Source organism: Arachis hypogaea, chromosome 15 (genome assembly GCF_003086295.3).
Source record: "Arachis hypogaea cultivar Tifrunner chromosome 15, arahy.Tifrunner.gnm2.J5K5, whole genome shotgun sequence".
Taxonomy (NCBI): Eukaryota; Viridiplantae; Streptophyta; class Magnoliopsida; order Fabales; family Fabaceae; genus Arachis; species Arachis hypogaea.
This window is the reverse complement of record NC_092050.1, coordinates 19,193,511-19,214,652: the sequence shown is the minus strand read 5'-3', so window position 1 is coordinate 19,214,652 and position 21,142 is coordinate 19,193,511. Positions and strand designations below refer to the sequence as shown.

General features: G+C 34.2%; 2 protein-coding genes across 2 annotated transcripts; both read left to right on the top strand.

Moving 5' to 3' along the window:
- The first annotated feature begins 7,768 nt into the window (after positions 1-7,768).
- On the top strand, positions 7,769-11,987 carry LOC112749828 (growth-regulating factor 4). Its single transcript, XM_025798244.3, has 3 exons — positions 7,769-8,694; positions 9,230-9,587; positions 11,228-11,987. Exons 1-3 carry the CDS (start codon positions 8,400-8,402, stop codon positions 11,610-11,612), a joined length of 1,038 nt encoding a protein of 345 aa, XP_025654029.1. The 5' UTR covers positions 7,769-8,399; the 3' UTR covers positions 11,613-11,987.
- Positions 11,988-12,354: 367 nt separating this feature from the next.
- On the top strand, positions 12,355-18,812 carry LOC112749827 (GPCR-type G protein 2). Its single transcript, XM_025798242.3, has 12 exons — positions 12,355-13,228; positions 13,318-13,447; positions 14,081-14,159; positions 14,446-14,534; positions 15,147-15,239; positions 15,832-15,858; positions 15,998-16,084; positions 16,412-16,483; positions 16,645-16,775; positions 17,130-17,281; positions 17,399-17,447; positions 18,331-18,812. Coding segments are annotated over exons 1-11 (1,407 nt in total). The 5' UTR covers positions 12,355-12,683; the 3' UTR covers positions 17,401-17,447; positions 18,331-18,812.
- Positions 18,813-21,142: the final 2,330 nt, after the last annotated feature.

Sequence of the window (21,142 nt, the reverse complement as noted above, 5' to 3'; positions counted from 1 at the left end):
GCCAATTGATCAAAAGTTTTATTACATGTTTTTTCTTAACTGCTTTTCTTCAAAGATAACTAAGAAGTAATTAGGGTGGCAACATGCACTCTATCCGTGGGTATTCAACCCGATCCCACCCGATCGGGTAAGGTACAGGTTGAGCCTCAACCTTACCCGACCAACCCGCACCCTATATATGTATATGTAATATGTTATATACTTATATAAAAATATGTTTCAAGTAGATGTTGAACTAAAGAACTCTCACTAAATGCAAAAGATCCTTAGCCACTAAAAGAAGATCATTAATTGATAATTTAATACTTTTTTTTTTATATAAAAGTCAGTTCAATTTTAAATTATCATCAAGTTATATAATAATGTTGCATCTTTTTTGTAACTCGCGGGTAGGGTTAGATACCCACGGGTAGGGTTAGGGTTGGTATATTTTCAACCCGCGGGTAGGGTTAGGGTTGGCTCCGAACCCTACCCTACCCTACCCATTCTCGCCCTTAGAAGTAACAACTTAGTTGTCAGTCGAATTTCAGCATATGAAATAGGAGCGATTTAACACAACTAATTCTTCTTCCTCTCAATCTTAACCTTCAAGTGAAAGACATGGATCATCCTTTTTCAGTTTATAATGTCTACAGAATTTGTACCATTCAAGACCAAGTCTACATTCACTTGGTCTTGATCCATATTGGATAACCTTAAAATAAAATATGTTATCCTTTCTGCTTATGGGGTCTGCTACGGATCATATTCTGTTCAGTCCAAACTCTAACAATGTATCTCTTAAATCACTTGGTAAATGCTTCGAACAAAAAAAAGAGTAAACTACCATTTCTATCCATGGAAGTTTAGAATGCTAACAAATCTAGCCACAAATAAATAAAACTACTATTTTTACCCATGAAAGATGGACTTTTACTAACAAAACTATCTGAAACCTAAAAAATTATTTGAAATCCCCAAAATTTCCTCTAATATAATGTAACACTAACTTCTTTTTTTTACTCCACACCATCACTCCCACCCAAATCCTTCTTCACCACCACTCTCATCTCCAACCACCACTACCATTGCTTTTATCACCATCCCCAAATCCTTCTCTTTACCACCACCATCGAGCATGGGAGGAAGAGTGAGAGAAAAAGCCAAAACAGATAGAGTGAAAGAATGACTAAAAAGAGAAGTTACTCATCACTGCTAGAAAATTTATTTTAAAGAGGAGGAGTATTCAAATTCAGAATTCAAACAACAATGCCTCAACAGAATCATATTATTACAGATTCAGCAATAGAACCAACAGAACTGCAAACACAAATTCAAATTCCAACTGAAGTGGAACATCCAAATTCAACAATCACAGATCTACAATTCAATAATAAGTTAGATTATAGAGATGCAAAATTAGAGAATGAAACAAAAAAATTAAAAATAGAAAATTAAAAAAGGCCATGACGACGACATATTGCCGAATCTTCAAACTCCTCAGTCCCCAACCTCAAAGCTCCGTGAGCAGCGCTTCAAGGTTGGAACGCTGGAGCGGAGGCTGTCGTCGGAGATAGTCCCAATCAGAGTTCACAACATTCTTGTGAAAGATAACACAAAGATTAATGATTAGGTCATCGAAGCGGAGCTCAAGGGAATCGAGAGTGCCACCGCCATGTAGGATCTCATGCATGCTTGTGAAGGGAAGGCAAAGAACATTCATGGCCCTCGTTGATAGAGCAGCAATGGTGGCGAACAAGAACTTTGGGCAAAGGTGGCGATGAAGAGCAGATCTTGTCGTCACTGCTACTGAAGGTTGCTGGAATCGCTACTTCCAAACCACCACTGTTGTCACTCTATTTCTGTCTTTGCCGTGGTATTAGAGAAGGAGGCGATGATGGCAGTGGTGGTGATGGCAGCATTGATAGTGGTCGTTAGGGATGAGAGTAGTGGTGAGGAAGGATTTGGATGGTGGTAGGGTTTGTGATTGAGGGTGTGGTGGTGTGGAGTAATAAGAGAAGTTGGAGTTAAGTTATATTAGAGGGTATTTTGAGAATTTTGAATAATTTTTTTAAGGTTTGGGTAATTTTGTTAGCAAAAGTCCATTTTTCACAAGTAGAAATAGTAGTTTTGTTTATTCGTGGATAGATTTGTCAGCATTTTGAATTTTCATGAGTAAAAATATCTTTTAATTTGGTGTCAAGTTTTAAAAAAAAATAAAAATATTAGATACATCCAATATGTAGAGATAAACAACTTACCATATATGATCCCTTTACCTCACTGGAAGTCAATGTTCTTTTTTGTATTGCCTACCGATAACAATATCAGAACTGCGAGAATATAAAAGAAAAATAGGATTTAAATATACATACACAGAACATTGACAAAATTACCAATGTTATTAATTCACAAATAGGTAAATCACTGCCCAATCAGATAGCTTATTTAATTTCATCTTCATTTTTATTATTCGCCTCTGTTTTCTCAGATTCTTCATCGCTGAGACTCATAGTTATCGCTAGAATAATCCAGGCCAAACTCTCTTTGAATATACTCCAGTAAATGTGATGGTAATTTGATCGTCACATTAAAGGTAGCCCATGGTTTGCAAAAGTAAAATCTATCTTGCTCATCTAATAATGAGAGGAAGAACAGTTGTTGTGCAACGTATCTCAGCTGTAGAATTATCCCTTCTCCCTTTGAATAAAATGATTTTACTTGATCGGTCATTGTTTTGGTTATGTATTCTCCCTGACTTTCCACTTCCACTATGATGTCAATGACATTGTTAGAATGATCTATTCCAAATAAAACATTACTATATTGTTGATGGTATTTGTTAAAAATGAATTTTGGTAATACGAAGCTTTCCTAGATACATATGTATATGATGTGAAATATAATTTTGAAATTATTACAAAAAGTCTATAAACTAGCCATTTTAATTATTAAAGAGAGCGGTGTATATTTACCTTTTCGTACTCTCCATCTAGTAAGGTACTTTCTGACTGGCCACTTATTCCGTGAATCCATAAATATTGAATGTGGCCTTACACACAAATTAATATTCATGATGTTATTAGGCTCAATAATAGTTCGTTCGATAGAAATTGAAATTCAAAATTAAAGTTTTTCAACATTGAATTATGTCTTAATTTCTATTATTTATTCTATCTAACAATTGCTTGAAGTGGTCTATCAAACTGGATGACATTTCTCTTCAATTAAGTAAAGAAGTAATCATTAGTGCATTTTATTCTTATTGTGTTCTGGCACTATGAGTATCAGATTTTCGTCGTTTCTAATTAGAATATTATATTATCTACTTATGATGTGTTTCATGATATACCAAATCATTGGTTATTCAATTCTTAAAAAATTTTAGCATAATGTTATGAGTGTGTCAGTGTAACGTATATTGCATTCACCCTATAAGTAAAAATAACTAAAATGTTCATATTAATAAACCTAATAATATGAATTAGAAAAAAATAATAATAACTTTGTTAGTTGTTTAGAACCATAAATTGTTGATTGAACAAAATACAGAGAAGTATAATATAAATTTGTCATCTTTATATTTGGTAGGAAATAATGAGATATGCCTAAATCCTTAAGACATATGCTTTCTCTTGTCCTGTTTTAAATTTCTCTTTTTCCTAGAAGCATCGATGGAGGTGGAGATGAATAATTCTATTTCAATTGCATTGTCAATAGTTAACTCACCCTTGTATGATAAGTTGGGTTTTTTTAGGTATGAACTCTTATGTTTGGGTTTATTAGGTTTTTTTTTTTCAGACTTTTTAAATTTTGTAATTTTTGTTTTATAATTTAATACTTAGTAATTTATGGGTTTAGGGTCTATCGTTTAAGATTTAGTATTAATGGTTTATGAATTAGAATTTTTAGGTTAAGATTTTTTTTATAATTTATAATTTGGGATTGATGGCTTACTGATTTATTGTATCATGTTTAAGGTTTAAGGTTTACCATTGAAGTTAAACATATCTTTTATATCTTTTATTTTCAAATACATAATTAATGTTACCCCTCTATCTTCAATGAAAATGGATAGAGAAAAAAATTTAAGCAGTCCTTGACAATTACCTCGAAAGACAACGAGACCGTCAACAAAAAAAAAAAAATCATTTTTGGCCCTTGATCTTTATTTTTATAAGACTAATTAGCCCCTCTGTCAATATTTTCTCTCTGTATTAACGAAATAAGCCTACATAACATGTTAAACTGTTGATTTATCCATTAAGAACTAACCAAGATTAACAAATTCTTTTTTGTTGGGAGTTTCGTTGTCTTTTAAGAATAATTGTCAAAGCCGTTTAGTTTTTATTTTTATTTTTTTATTACCTTTTTCAAATACATTAGCTAAATTTACTGTGTAAAACTAAAAAATATTAGTGAATTTAAATTATTTTTACTTATAAAATTAAATAGAAGATATATTAGTGATTTACATGTCACATAAGTATGTTTTGAAGAGAGATCATTGACAGAGGGACTAACTAGTCTCACAAAGTTAAATATCAAGGGCAGAAAGGGTATTTTTTTTGTTTGAAGACCTCATAGTCCTTCAAAAAATTATCAGGGGCCGGATTGGATATCCACTCAAATAGATATAAGTACCATTTTGAGTCTCTCTCCTTATCAGTATGTGATTCGAATGGGTTGATTCAACTTTCTCGTGCAACACACGGGTCATTAAACTAAGACACTTAAAAATAGGGCTGCACACGGACCAGATCAGATCGGATATGGCTGAAATCTCATCCGCACTAATTTCATTAGATCGGATCTGCATAAACGAAAAAATTATCAGGGGCCGAATTGGGTATTCACTCAAATGAATATAAGTACCATTTTGAGTCCTCTCCTTATTAGTATCTGATACGAATGGGTTGATTCAACTTTCTCGTGCAACACACCGGTCATTAAACTAGGACACTTAAAAATAAGGCTGCACACGGATCAGATCAGATCGGATCCAATATCCGCACATTTGCGGATAGGATCGGATCAGATTTTAGATATATCCGCAAAAATAAAAAATATTGTTAATTTTAAAAGAATCAACAAAATAAAAAAAAATAGAAACTGAAACCCTAAATCCCTAATTTGGCATCAATATTTATACTACAATATATCAATTATAGACACCATAACAGTAACAAAGATATACATTTCAAAAATGAAACATATTCTTTTTAACAGTAGAAACAGAAACAATGAATCAAATGTGAAATGATTAGAATTAGATCAAAAAACAACAAACAGAAATAGATATGCATTTCAAAAATCAAAGATCAACAAAATAAAAATAGATTTTGAACCCTAATTGAGCAGAAACAAATCTACATTAGAGAAACACAAATAGAATGAAGAAAGGATGCAAGCGACGAAAGAGCAGAGACAAGCAGGCGACAATGAACAAAGACGATGAACAAAGATTACGACCGCGCCGATGGAGTAGACGACCACTGCGCTGAAAGAGGAGACGATGATGCGACGATGGAGATGGAGAAGTTGATGTAGTCTCAGTGGTCTGAGCTGACGACGGAAGAGACACGACGATGAACGACTTCTCGGTGATGGAGGTGAACAATGGTGATGGATGATGTGAACGGCGAGTCTAGGATAGTGAATGAGACTGGGTCTGGGTGAGAGAGGAGAGGGAGAGCAGCGCCGTTACTAGGTGTCTAGGTTACGGAATTAGGATTGCCAACTATAGTGTTTATATTATGGGTGCGGATCCGCAGATCTGCAGATTGAATCTGCATATATCATGACAATATCCGCTATCCGAGTGCGGATCGGAACAGATCCGATCCGATGACTCTGCGGATCAAATAATATCTGCAAAATGCGGGTCAAATGCAAATAAATACTGCGAACATGTGAGTAAATTAATAAAATCATATGGAGTTTGGGCCTTTGGAAAACTGTATTTTGTATCGACCAAACCAACATCCTTTAAATTCTTAAAAATGTTGAGCAGAACAAAATTTCTTGGAAATGCAAATACAATGCCATCATGGTTATACCAAAATTAAAGAAAATGTGGCCCATATTATCATGCTTATGCTTCTCATACTCCATAGTCTCTATTGGGTTGGGCCATTTGCTAGCATAATTCCTACAAAATAGAGATGTGCCTCTTGAAAGTTTTCGTTATTTTAATGGGGCTTAAGCCCAAGTAAGCAAGACCAAACTAGTCCACCATATAAAAACTATGGATAAAGAAAGCCCAAGCAAAGAGGGTGATTCACAATTTACATTATGACATTACGTGTACCTGTTAACAACCATATCACGTGTAAATTTAAAATTAAAGTAGTTATTTGTAGTTAATATATATTAGAATAAAAAATTTATATTTAAAAATTTTAAATAATTATATATTTATAGATATAAATATCTGATAATTAATTTTTAATGTACAAATGTATAGTTTAAGAAAATCTCATCTTATCGCTTGTGCTATATCCAAAACCTCAACACATGAACATCATACAAATCTTTTCCAAGATTAAGATGTAGCAAAGACTGGAGGGTGTTTTTTTTTTTCCCCTTTAAAAAAAGAGAGTAAATTTGCAAAACAATTAGGAAAATGTATTCGTACTAAAAAAAACAATTATTGCAACTTGTGTCTGAGAGGACAAAAAGCGATGAGTTGCTTGCTATCGGGGTGACTTGTTTTGTGTTATTCTCTTGGTGAGCTTCCTTAACGAAAACAAACGTAAGTATTCATTTCTTGATGATGGTGTGTTTTCTCAACCTCTTAGTATTGCTCTGAACGTGGGAGCTGTCGGCTATGCAGGGTTTCAACTTTCAATTTCATCTCCTAAGAGACACTTAAATCCAAGCACAGCACAAGACACACAGAGAAAAAATGGTAGGTGCTAAATTCAAGATAGGTGTGGTCCATCCTTGAATGAACAATAAAGCATGGGTTCCCTAGCTAGCAACGAATAATTTAACCCATCCATGACCAAGTATGTCACTCATTCATTCATTTATTTATCTATAATAATGGAGTCCCTACACGCTACAGGAGCGGGTACATGGTACATAGGCAGTGTAATGTGGTGAGTGATATTTGATACAGAACCCCAAAAACTAGAATCTTGAGCATTTAACATTAGGCCATTGATTTTGGACCACAATTTTGTGTGTGATTTTCGGCTTTTTCACACTGTGTTGAGGTCCCACATCGAATGTTACCTGGATTCCGGCAACCAAAGGGTGGTTTCCTCCAGCGGTGCCCATTGCCCAAATATCATTATCACTTGGTGCTTTGGGCCGCTGGGCCCGGCCCTCTTCCGGCCCATCACGTGTGGTTGCTGTCAGCTAAAGGGGTGGCAGCAAGTGGTGGGTGAGGGGGCACATGTGAATATGTAATGTGATCACACATGCATACATACATACATACATACATACATACAAGAAAACTTTTGCTTTTTTCTTTTTATTATTACGTGTATATATAAAATTATGTTCGAATAAAATATATATATTAAAATAATTTGAGATAAAAATAAATAAATATATGTAGTACATACGGAAAATAGACACATGGAAGGAACCAATGTATGTAAGGTAAGAAAAGAAAAATACAAGAGTGGAAGGACCGGTGAGAGAATGGAAGGCACCACTTCACTTCATCTAACTTTCACTGTCCATTAAATTTGTGTTAATTCTTAATTGTTACATTATCAAAATGCTAGTACTAATCAATAAATAAAGAAATAGTATCTCTTAAGAACAATAATGTTTACATTTTTCTTAATGAGTTCATATAGCATTAATTAATCAACAGTATTTCCCTTTACCAACTAACATAAATTGGCTCATATAACAACCTTTTTGCTCCTTGGAAACAAGACAACTAGAACTCTGAGATGGTTGATGGTATTAAGGTAGCAAAGTAAAAAGATGGTGCCTTAAGAGTGAAAAAGTAGAGAGAGAGAGGGGGAAAAGAAAAGAGTAATTAGGTGAAGAGTGATGATGGTAATAATAGAAGAGTAGATGTAGATGAGAAATTTTGGGAAGAGGCTTGCTTGCAATAAAAGTGAGTAAGGAAGGAACCCAAACCAAAAGTACTCATCTCATCTCACACAAACAAAAAATAAAAAGGACAAAGCAAAAACAAAACTTGAACACTTCAACTTGGTCTTTGTTCTTCTTCTTCTTCTTGGTTCTTGGACCAACACATACATACATACATAGCAAATAGCCAAATAGCTTTTGTATTGCATTGCCTAAACACTAATCCTTCCCTTCCCTTCCCTTCCCTTCCCTCCCTTCCTTCCCTAACACAAGTAACAAGTACACCTTCTCACACCGCACTTTCTTTTATATATATATATTTATATGCTTCCGACAAGACAGAGTTGGATCTGTGTATGCACCCCACGTGTTTGATTTTTGGTCTGGAAGCCTTAAATAGCACTGGTGGAGGCGGTGGAGTTGGAGTTGGTGTTGGTGGTGGTGGTGGTGGTGGTTGTAGTGGTAGTGGGGCAGGGATGATGAGTAGTACTAGCAGGTCGCCATTCACAGTGTCTCAGTGGCAGGAACTGGAGCACCAAGCTCTGATTTACAAGTACATGGTGGCTGGTCTTCCTGTTCCTCCTGATCTTGTTATCCCCATTCAGAAGAGCTTTGACTCCATTTCCCATTCCTTCTTCCACCACCCTGCCCGTGAGTCCTCTCTTCTCTCTAAATCTCACTCCTTTTTTTTCCCTTATAATATTCTCAATCTTTGTTTTATTAGGCCCTTCTTAAATATCTAAATGATAAATTTCATGCCATTTTTGTTGTTTGTTACTGACATCACTGACTTTGTTCTCCACCCTTGAACACTGAACAAGGATGGGTATTCCGGTATTGCCCCCTTTGTACCTTAAAGACCTATACTATTTGCTGTAGGGTATGGTATAGTATTTGATTGTAACTAAACATACTTTCTTAGTGGCATGGATTAATTGGATTATTGAGAGAAAGAAACACGGATTTGTGATTTGTTTTTTATTTCCCTGTATGCAGCTTTCTGCTGTTGTAACAATCTTGCTGGTAAATTATCTTGATAAATCTGGACTTTATAAAATGTAGATTTGTACTTAGGTTTTGTCTATGTTGCTATGCTGCCAGCAGTGTGACTATTTGTGACCTTAGGCTTTTCTAGAAAATGGTGATAAAGAAGCATGCATAACTAACAGTGCATGTAATTTTGCAGTGAGTTATTGTTCTTTCTATGGGAAGAAGGTGGACCCGGAGCCAGGACGATGCAGGAGAACTGATGGGAAAAAGTGGAGGTGCTCTAAGGAAGCATACCCGGACTCCAAGTACTGTGAGCGACACATGCACCGTGGCCGCAACCGTTCAAGAAAGCCTGTGGAATCACAATCTATGACACAGTCATCATCCACTGTGACATCACTGACTGCTACAACTGGTGGCAGCAGTGGAACTGGAAGTTACCAGAACCTTAACACAATTACCTTTGCTAATCCTCAAGGCACTGGTTCTGGAGCTGAACAGACACATTATCATTTGGATTCTATCCCCTATGGGATTCCAAGCAGAGAGTACAGGTATGGACACTTTTATTAGTTGTTTGCTTGGAAGAGGAATACATCAAACATCTTTATTGAGTTCCAATGCTGTTATCTGAATTTGATGTAGTTCTTTGATTTCTATCTCCGTGCAGATGAAATTTTGTTATGTAGATCATGATATGCTTTGTTTTTTTACCCTAATTCCTTGCCATACTTGGTAGCTTTTTCTAAGCATTTGATGTTGGAATGGCAGCCTTTTCAATGGTTATTTTATTCTAATAGCTGTTATGGGCCCTGATGTCTTCATGCAGAGTTTGAATTCTTTTGGCAATTTCTGAGAATGGTGGGGTTGTGTTGTTCTATTCACTTGTCTATTTCATCTGCTGAATTTGCTGCAAAGATGCAAAAGCATTAGAATTCATTACAATGATATCACTTCAGAAGATTGAAGTACATATAATTTATGTATTTAATCACATTTATTTTGCAACTTATCAAAGGAAGAAAAGAGGTGTCAGCTACCTGGATTTTCTTCATCTTCTGTCAGAGTTTTGTGTGTGTATGTTTTTTTCCCCCTCATTTCGAAGTGGAACTAATCACTCTATTTCTGATCCTAAACTTCTGTCCAAATTTTACAAGTGAGAAATATGGTCATTTAATTGCCTTCCATTTTATCCCTTCCTTGCTTTATTCCTGATATATGAATATATGAATTACATTCTAAACGTCCCAAGATGCTAAGAGCCTAACATGTGGCTCTGCTAGCTTGCTGCAATATCTGTCACGTGGGGATAATGGAAAAGTAATGTTCAACTTTTTTTTTTTTTTTTTTGGTAAAAAGGATGTGTTGCATTCTCCTTTATTCTTTTGCAATCACTTTTGATTGCTTTTTATCAATTGCTATCATATGATATCTAATGGATATAATGGTATTGGTGCGTTTATGTTGGTTATGCTTTTATTAATGCATGAAGATAAGGATATGGCACATTTAAGTTGAAGTGTAGGTTGTTCATTTTTTTCCCTAATTTAAATTTGTCAGAGCAAAGTGCATATACTTTAGAGGATTGTAACAACAGAATTTGCACTCTAAGTTTCTAACATAATGGGCTGATTACACAATATAAAGTACCTCTTATTTTCTTAAAAATTAATGGTATTGATCTTGTACAAGGTCATTATTAAATGGGCAATTGAAGCTCATGCCGGAATTAAAGCTTGGAATTCCTGTTTAACTTTCTCTTACTATAGCTGGGTTTGTAAGTTTGTTATAGAAATGCTTTGATTTAAAGATGGCTTTGTAATTTGAGAAGACTGAACTTCTGTTGGTTTCAACACGGCCGCTTTGACACTTCCCCTCTCTGTGTTCGAAATTTCAATGATGCTAAATCATTCCTTTTAAATGGGATCTCCACTTAGTAATTTTCATCATATAAATGATATAATCTTAAGGTTATGTATTTCAAGGTTATTGCTTCATTGCATCATTCATATTTTGGTTGTATTTGCTTATCATCATTGTGATTATTTTCTTCTACTATTCAATATGGTCAATGGTACACCTTTTTCTTCCTGCTATAAGTTCTGGTTTTAAGTAAAGGAGATTGAAGAATCTTCAAGAAGTATCAGCATTCTTCTCCCATTAAATTGTGGCTAGTCTTATTTGAAACAAGCAGGTATCTTCAGGGAAATAAATCAGAGGGTGGCGAACAGAGTTTCTTTTCCAAAGCTTTAGGAAGCAACAAGGAACTTCGGATCGAAACGCAGCTGGAAAACACTTTGATGCCAACCAGAGTTGCCTCCTTCTCAACATCAAGATCAAACAACAACTCCATTTTGCAGGGTGATTATCTGCAGAATTCATATTTATCCGACGAGCATGCATCGGGTGAATCTGTGAAGCATGAGGGTCAGTCTCTTCGACCTTTCTTTGATGAATGGCCTAGGAGCAGGGATTCATGGTCTGGTCTGGAAGCAACTCAGCTGTCCATGTCCATTCCTATGTCGGCGTCGAACTTCTCTACAGCCAGCTCTCAATCCTCGCATGGCGAGACTAAATAAGCTCAAGTGTTTCGGCACGTAGCCACCAACAGCATATTGTTGCAGAAAACTAAGAACTATGTATTCATGTTTTTCAGCAACTGTCCTTGTTTCTCAGTACTGCCGCATCAATGTTTTGTCAGGACCGAACACAAAACAAGTTAATCAGTTATGCTTGCTCCAGTTATGTCTGGTTTTCCTTGTATTTTCTTTAGTCTCTTTAGCTTTGAGGTTTGTGCCCTTTATGCTGAGGAATTGTCTACAACTGTATGGAACCTCATCTAGTGGGTGGATTTTATATATTCCTTCAACAATTTGCATGTAATGATTTAATGTATGTCGTATGAATTTGCTGCTGTTTGTCGTGAATGAATGCATACTATTTCCTTTTTTGCATTTGGGATGGAGAAACCTTCAAAATTGGGACTGGACTATTATTAGAGCCACTTTACAAGTTGACATTTATCTAATAAGAATGCTCCCAGTATATGGGAATGTCTAGGGTTACATCTTACATGTCGCTTCTCATCCAAACACTCTCTTCCTCCTAGTGTTTGTTCCAAAAAGTTGGAAAGACATGAAAATTATTAGTAGTTATTATTCATGTAAAGATGTTTTATTGGAAGAATGAAGATAATAATTAAGATATTGATATATTTTGCATTAAGCGGTTTAATCAAATATACTCATTTAATAATTTAATTATTTTATATATACATCTAAATAATATATTTACAGTAACTAAAACAAATTTATATCAGTGTCCGCCTACATTTATATTAAATTATTAATGGATAAATCATAAATGAAGTAGCATGCCTGTCAGCTAGAAAATAAGAAAGAGAAAGCAGTTAAAAACGTAGAAATGAAAATTACAATTTGTATGTCAATACATGGCTTTCAAAAACGGTGTCGTATTCTGTATCCGCCATATCTCCCATCTTCGCTGGACGATACTCTAACGTGAACTTCAGAACTAGATCCAGAGAGAAGAAGACGAAGAAGATCCAATTCAGAAATCAGAAGTAGCTCTTCTTGAATTAGAAATCTGAGATAACAATACTGATAACAGCAATAGAGATTAACGTAACGATGGGATGGGGAAGAACGATGTACGAAGGGGTGGTGGTGGTTGGATCGCTGTGCCTGCTCGGCTGGGCGGGGCTGTGGTTCCTGAACCGCCGTCTCTACAAAGAGTACGAAGAGAAGCGCGCACTCGTTCAGATCATCTTCTCCGTCGTGTTCGCTTTCTCCTGCAATCTCCTCCAACTCGTTCTCTTCGAGATCATTCCCATTCTGTCCAAACAGGCACGTGTCCTCAACTGGAAGCTCGATCTATTGTGCTTGATTCTCCTTCTCGTGTTCATGCTCCCTTATTACCACTGTTACCTCATGCTGAAGAACAACGCCGTTAGGAACGAGAGGGCCGCACTCGGAGCCCTTATCTTCCTCTTCGCTTTCCTCTATGCCTTCTGGCGAATGGGGATTCACTTCCCTATGCCTTCACCTGACAAAGGCTTCTTCACTATGCCACAGCTTGTGAGTCGAATTGGGGTCATTGGTGTCACCGTCATGGCTGTTCTCTCCGGTTTCGGTGCCGTTAACTTGCCCTTCAGTTATTTGTCCCTTTTCATCAGGTTAGCCTTTCATTCATTCGTTTAACATCGTGTCATGGTTATTCTCTTCTGTCTGTTAAACTAAACCCTGTATTTATGTTGCTGTTTAGAGAGATTGAGGAGTCTGAGATCAAGTCCTTGGAAAGACAACTAATGCAGTCCATTGAGACTTGCATAGCAAAGAAGAAGAAGATTATTCTTTCCCAAATTGAGATTGACCAAACTCAAGGAGCTGATGAGGTTACTGTTATTTATTTATTTATTTACTATTATTATTTTGTTTTCATTTGAATTGCACCTTATTTATTCATTTTAATCAAAATGCATCTGGGAAAAGATAATAAGTCCTGTAAAGTAACAATAGAGAACAGACAACAGTGAGCTAAAGTGTATTGAGTATGAGTTAAAACCTGTTATTTTCATTTGCATTTCTGCTTTATAGAAGAGAATAATGACATTGTTTGATCTGCATATCTTAGAAAGGAAAGGGAAAGTTCAAAAATGATTTTGCTATGTTACATGTTATAGGGTTTCTTTTGTAGCTACCAATTTAGCAAAGCACCTATGAGCAGAGTTATACACATTTCTATCCCATAAGAAATAGTAGGGGAAAGAGTCGCATATGAAGGTTTCAGCACGTTTCATACAACCAAATACTCCTAAATAATTTCATCTTATTTGTTTCAAGCGAAGTTTATTCTTCTGATTTCATATAGGGCTCATGTTAACAACACCTGAGAAAAAAAAAATAAAAGATTTGCAATGGATGGTTGATGTGGATTAATTTTGTATTAGGTAATATGCTTAGAATTTAGTTCTTCTGTGTTTTGGTACAGCCTTTGCATGCCATTTATACTTTTTATGTTGCTGCAGAAGTTAAGCGCCAGATCTTTATTCAAACGTATTGTTGGAACTGTTGTTCGATCTGTGCAAGAGGACCAAAAGGTGCAAGGTAAGTTTTATTTCACTCCTAAAATGCCTTTCAAGGTTTAAAGTAATTCTTTGTGACTGTGGTGTCCTTCTTACATCTTTCTCAAGTTAGTCATGTTTCCTAACATTTAGAATTGAAAGAGGTCCACTTTGCTAAGGAAAGTGGGACTTTTAGGATATTTTAACTCTGTCTAATATACTTGTGTGATTACTTTTAAAATGTATGTATAATATGATAATCTTATTTAGTTTTAATTTAGACATAAATAAAGAAAATGTAATATATTATATTTTTTTGTCACGTGAAGATATCAAAGACATGGAAGCAGAGGTAAATGCTTTGGAGGAGCTTTCAAAGCAAATGTTCTTGGAGATCTATGAGCTTCGACAAGCAAAGGTTTATTTTATTTGACAGGATTCCTTCTTTCACTAGGCATTTATGGGGTCTGTTTTCTTGTTAGAGCTTATAATTAAGCTTGTATTGGCCATGTCAGTTTTAGTGTGTTATATACTGTTCTTGTTGTTGTTGTATGCTAGGAACTGTTGTGGCTATGATTTTAATATATGTGTCTTGGGGCATTCTATTCTCAATTGGATTTGTTAAATTTTTAATGACAATTCCCTGTTCGGATAGAGGTTATAATATGTGTCCTGTATCGCAGGCAATCTAAGTATTATCCATTACATATGTTTCATATTGTTCCCTTCTTTCTCTTTGTCTCTTTTAATATGTTATATCAAATCCTCAGAATTCATCCACCCTCAAAAACCAATCATAGGTCTTATTCCAATGGCCAAAATTCTTATGTTTGGTTGGTTTTTGACAATGCACTCTCTGAATCTAGGCTTTTGGCATTGTGAATTTGAGGAATGCATATTTTGTATGGAATGAACAAATTAGGAGTTGACTTCCTATCAAAATACATGTGTGTTTATGCGTGTGCATATGACTTGTTTGTCTCCAGAAATTACAGACTCGACCGAGTGTTATTTGGTTCTGATGTTGCAGGAAGCAGCTGCTTATTCTCGAACTTGGAGAGGGCACATGCAGAACCTGCTTGGCTATGCTTGTTCTGCATATTGTGTGTATAAAATGATCAAGGTATTGTAATGTAGGGCAGCTAGAATTATATAAGTTGAAATTAGAATTTTAGTGGATAAAAGATACCAGAAGTGCTGAACTGAAGGTTTGCCACTTGATAGACACTAGTTTATGAAATGTGTGTGATAATAATAAATATGAGATTGGTCAGTAGCTTACACTTTAACTAAGAGATTTTGGATTTAAGTCTTAAAAATAGCAACAAATATCTTTTTATGAATTATATATGACGAAGGGAATTTTAGGAAAGAAAGTTGTGCACCTAACCTCTCCCATATCTTCATTATATATAGCAAGTATAATAGTAGGCGTTAGGGTGCAGATGGGTTGTAAGCAATATATTGAACTTCACGTTACATTTGAAAGCAACAATGTTGGACTCTTAATTAATTAATTAATTTTATTTTTCCGAATAGCACCACAATCCTCTGAAAGAAAGACATTACATTTATTCTTTTAGGTTGAATGGTTGATAAAATATGTTTTGACCACAGTAATAGTATAACTTTTTTTTAGCAATAATGTAAGAGCTCGTGATACTTTGGAATATGTTCTAGCTAATGTGGCTAATTGATTCAATCTTTCCTTGCAGTCATTGCAAAGTGTTGTGTTCAAACAGGTAATTTCATTCCTCAACGAGTTCATCTTTTTGCTGTTGATCATGCTTTTGGAAAAGAATAGCATCATCCCAGCTATTAGGCTGACATTTTTATTTTGCTAATGTGTTTCTTTGGTAATGTATTTGTTATATTGTGCAGGCTGGTTCAGTTGATCCTGTGACAATGATAATTAAAATATCCTTACAGTTCTTTGATATTGGAATAGATGCGGCCTTATTATCACAGGTTAGAATCTAGTTTCTTGCCAATTGTATAGCTTTTATAGAGTGGATTAGTGTTTTTCTTCAAATCTGGCTCCAAAGCTGATGGATTCTTATCTTTAAATTTGTAAGAGAGCAGTTAATTAAGTTTCTTTGTTGATATACAATTCAATTATTTGCAGTGGACCTGTCTACTGTTGTTTTTCAGGTTTAAGTGTTTGCGTAGATTATTATATTTTGGTGGACCTCTATTTCGCTATTTATAAACATGAATAACAATAAATTTTAGTGTAATCCTGTGATTATATTTGATGTTGCATTTTATTGATTAGTTATGTATTTATTTTTACAGTACATTTCATTGCTATTCATCGGAATGTTGGTTGTGATATCGGTCCGTGGATTCTTGACAAATCTAATGAAGGTATTGCAGCAGATTTTGATTGCATTTTTCCCGATGAGGTGTTTTAGGGCCATAGCTTGGACCAGAAAGCATATATATATGAGCCTACAATTGCATTTTCATCTTGTTAACTTGTTGTAAATCAAGTTTCAACCTTTTGTCTCCCTATTTTCTGCATGCAGTTCTTTTTCGCTGTTTCAAGAGTTGGAAGTGGATCTTCAAGCAATGTCGTTCTCTTTCTATCAGAGATAATGGGAATGTATTTTTTATCTTCTATTCTTTTGATTAGGAAAAGCTTAGCAACTGAATACAGGTAAAGTAGCAGTGCGTACTTTGGAAATGTTCTAGATAATTTGTCAGTTGTTTTTGTGTCATGTGGATCTTGAATTATGAAACTATGTGATTTTTTTATTTATTTATTTTAATAAAAAAATTGATCTTAATTCAAAGCTGGTAATAGTAAGATGAACATTTGATCATGTATTTGGAGCATACAATCATCTGAAAATTTTTGTTCAAATGTATTCATAGACAGCATGGTTTTCTTTTCTTGTGTTGACTAATGCATAGGTAGCATTCTTCAAGGTATTTCCTATGTCACTGAAATTCTTGCATGATAAATCATAAATGCATGTCCAGATGATTTCAAATCTAAATCACTTGGCAGGATTATTATAACAGAGGTGTTGGGTGGAGATATTCAGTTTGACTTTTATCACCGGTGGTTTGATGCAATTTTTGTGGCTAGTGCATTCCTTTCACTGCTTTTACTATCAGCACATTATACATCTCGTCAAACTGACAAACACCCTATTGATTGTGAGTATACTTTTTCATTTATGTCTGATAGTTAGTCTTCTATCAACCTTGAATTGTGGATCTAGTTGTTAAAGAAATTAATTAATGTTTTCACTCTTTTATTTGTTCGTGGAACAGGAAACATACTACCTAGATGCATGTATAGTTTCCAAGTCCGTGAAAAAAGGTATGATATCATGAAACTAATATTTTAGGATCATATCCTTTATATGGGTGCATTTAAATGTACTTGATATTCATAATTCTTATTCAATCTTTCTATATGCCAGTGCATAGCAGATTATCATCTGATCATAAAGTTGATAATTGGGGAGACTGGGAAAGGGTAATTTATATTGTATCAGTAGTAGCCAAAAGATGGGACTTATTTATACTGCCGAAATTGGAAAACAGTTTTTCCAATTAATCTTTTTTGGGAATGGAACCTTCTGAACCAAAAAATATGTTGATTTACTTATACTTATGCTTTGATTATATAATTTGAATTAAATGCTCTTAACATTTCAATTCAGATTACTTAATAGGTATATTGTCTACTACTGATGTATGATATGATTTGAAGATATCTTATAAAAGCATGGCTGGATCCTGGATGGGTTCTTTTAATTTTTTTTTGTTTTTGTTTTTATTTGAAAGAATTGGGTAGGATGTTTTCCACGTGATTAATAAATAAGTAATGCAGCAACATCTTTTGCATTGGCATGGGCTTCGAAAAACAAAACCCTCTGCTATTTTTGTTATATCTCGTCCTACTTTATTTTATCTTTACTTGCTGCTAGGTTTTGTTTCAATTTCATGAACTAGAAATGGACACCATATCCACGAAACAGCCAATCTCATTGCCTTATTGCTAAAATAAAAATGGACGAGACTCAAATGACCTTAAATTGTAATTCATTTTTATGGTTTCAACTTTCAACTAGTTATCTATAATAATTTTTTACTCTCAGTTAATTTGACAAGTACGTTTGCTTTTAGAGTTTGTTAAAATTTTCAATTTACTTGTGGTATGACTTTAAATTTATAACACACTTATTTTTAATGGCCAGATGTTACACTATGTTGAAATGAAATGGCACTCTCTTCTGACTTCCGGTAGGACGATACAATACATTAAGATTGTTCATCAGCTTATGGTGGCGCCTGAGGAATGCAGCATCCATTATTTGCTGTCATGAGTAGTAAAGAGTGTTTAGGCCCCATGGAAATTGATCACTCAATGCTCATATAGGAAAAGAGCATTGCATATGGAGTATGGAGGCTGCTTCAGTGAGTCAATACTGGATAGTTTGCCAGCACTGTGCGAGACAAGGATAATGATTGATCACCTGTTGCTTTATTCTATGGTGGGAACTGAACTAATCCCTTGATTTTTTTTCGTATGGTTTGATCTACTGGAAGATGCGGTGTGTAATCAAGTCAACGAGTAGTTTGACTTCTAGATCAAGCCTTATACGCGAGTGATATTGATTGTACTCATCAACAAACTCAACTACTACAATGTTATTTCAAGTGTTGTATTTCTTGTGTTCTTCAGGGTTCCCTTTTCTCTTATATTCGATTTCTGTAGATTCATTTTTACATATTATTATGTTTTGTTTTGCAACCAATTGTAGTTATTAGTTCGTTGATTAGGTACCGTATATTAAGTTATTAACAAAGTTCTTTATTTAATTATTGGTCAGATTATGAAAGTTAATGTGTAAGAAGCAATGATAAGATATAAGATCGGGCAAGATATGGAAGCCATTGAGTTAAGCATTTACTATCTAGCTAGTGGGGTAAGACACGAGGAAATTTGTCTGGGTTCTTTCAAAATGACGTAGACCAAATTGAAATATGCTTTTGAGGCCTTGATCCAAATGGGAAATTTAAAAAAAAGTTCTATATTATTATCTACAAATAAAGTAGTTAATTTTTTTTACCTAACATATAAATGAGAGAATTGGACTGCCTTGTTACAATATGAATGTTCATTGAGTGTCTACTCATCATGATTTATTCCTTCAATCGAGCACTTTTGGCAGTAGAATCATTAAAGAATAAACTGTCAAAGATTTCTAACATTTGAAAAAATTAAACCTTACACATGTATAAATAGGGACATAGGCGGAAGTATTTGAGACACACAGTAGTAATAATAATAATTCTTCTTTCTTTATATATTCCTCTTTTTTTCTTTACGTCACTACATATATTAAATAAATATATAAATCATCTCTATTATATTGAGTTAATATACGTCACTACATATATTAAATAAATATATAAATCATCTCTATTATATTGAGTTAATTATATTGGTGAATATTAATACTAGAATCTTTTATTTACATATTTTTATTTTATATTTATTTTCTCTTCCTTATTTATTTATTTTACAACACGTTATCAGCACGAGACTCTAATTAAAATTTAAGAAAACTCAGGTAATAAATTTTTATTATGTCAAAACTCTTTCATCTTGAATTTAATGCTCTTGATATATCTGGAAATAACTACTTATCATGGATACTAGATGCTGAAATCCATCTTGATTCAATGGATCTTAGAGATACCATTAAAGTTGAAAATAATGCATCCCAAAAAGATAAAGCTAAAGTCATGATCTTCCTTCGTCGTCATCTTGACGAAGGATTGAAAAATGAATATTTCACACTAAAAGATCCTGCAGATTTTTGGAAAAACCTTGAAGAAAGGTATAATCATCAAAAGACAGTGATACTTCCTCAAACTCGATATGAGTGGACGCAATTACGTCTACATGATTTTAAATCCATAAATAAATATAATTCAGCAATGTTCCAAATTACCTCATGAATAAAATTATATGGGGAAAAGATAACTGATAATGACATGTTAGAGAAAATTTTCTCGACCTTCCATGCCTCGAATGTGCTCCTGCAGCAGTAGTATCGAGAAAAAGAATTTAAAAAATATTATGAGCTAATTTCTTGCCTTCTTGTTGCTGAACGTAACAATGAATTATTTTTAAGAAATCATGAAGCGCGCCCAACTGGCGCTGCCCCATTTTCTAAAACAAATGCAGCAAATCATAACCCCAGAAGAGGTAAATGGTAAAGTTTTGGTGACAAGAAAAATTATGGAAGGAAGAAAAATTATGTTCACAAGAAAGGATCTAACAAAAAATGGGATAAAGAAAGAAAAAATTGGCAAAATAAATCAACAGGGGACAAATATTTCTGTTGTGGTGGAACTGGCCATTGGTTGCGTACCTGTCGTACCCCGAGGCACCTAGTTGATCTTTGTCAAGTATCATTGAAAAAGGATGACAAAGGAAAGGAGACAAATTTTGTTTCAAATGATGTTGCTAAAAATTACACCACTCATTATGGTGTATCTGATTTCTTTGAGGATCATGAAAAAAATATTGGTCATTTGATCAATGATGGAAAAGTTAATATGTAAGTTTATTAAGTACTCATGTAAATAAATAATGTAAGAAACTTTTTGTTAAATTTTATTTTTTATGCATTTGAATTTCAAGTATGATGTATATAAATAATATTTAATAAAATATTTATGTTTATGAATTTTAAAATTACTAAACGTGCCAAGTTCTAAAATAATAATAATAAAATTTTTAGTATATGATACTATATACAGTACTTCTTAAAAAAATAATCAAGAAAATAATTTTACTGCGCATATACTTTTACTCATTTTATTATTATTGTTTGTCTTGAAAAAAATGGCAAGAACATATAGTGAAGATGTTTGCCTTGCAGATAGTATAAGTTCCCATACCATTCTCAAAAGTAATATATATTTTACACATCTTGTACCAAAAGAAAAATATGTTAATACTATTTTTGACTCAGGCAATGTGATAGAAGGTTC

What these genes read in the sequence shown, in the direction of transcription:
- LOC112749828 (XM_025798244.3), top strand. Translation starts at nt 8,400, where the DNA reads ATGCACCCCACGTGTTTGATTTTTGGTCTGGAAGCCTTAAATAGCACT. An exon ending in CTTCTTCCACCACCCTGCCC is followed by an intron (nt 8,695 to 9,229) that starts GTGAGTCCTCTC and finishes GTAATTTTGCAG; the next exon opens with TGAGTTATTGTTCTTTCTAT. An exon ending in ATTCCAAGCAGAGAGTACAG is followed by an intron (nt 9,588 to 11,227) that starts GTATGGACACTT and finishes TGAAACAAGCAG; the next exon opens with GTATCTTCAGGGAAATAAAT.
- LOC112749827 (XM_025798242.3), top strand. Translation starts at nt 12,684, where the DNA reads ATGGGATGGGGAAGAACGATGTACGAAGGGGTGGTGGTGGTTGGATCG. An exon ending in GTGTGTATAAAATGATCAAG is followed by an intron (nt 15,240 to 15,831) that starts GTATTGTAATGT and finishes CTTTCCTTGCAG; the next exon opens with TCATTGCAAAGTGTTGTGTT. An exon ending in ATGCGGCCTTATTATCACAG is followed by an intron (nt 16,085 to 16,411) that starts GTTAGAATCTAG and finishes TTATTTTTACAG; the next exon opens with TACATTTCATTGCTATTCAT.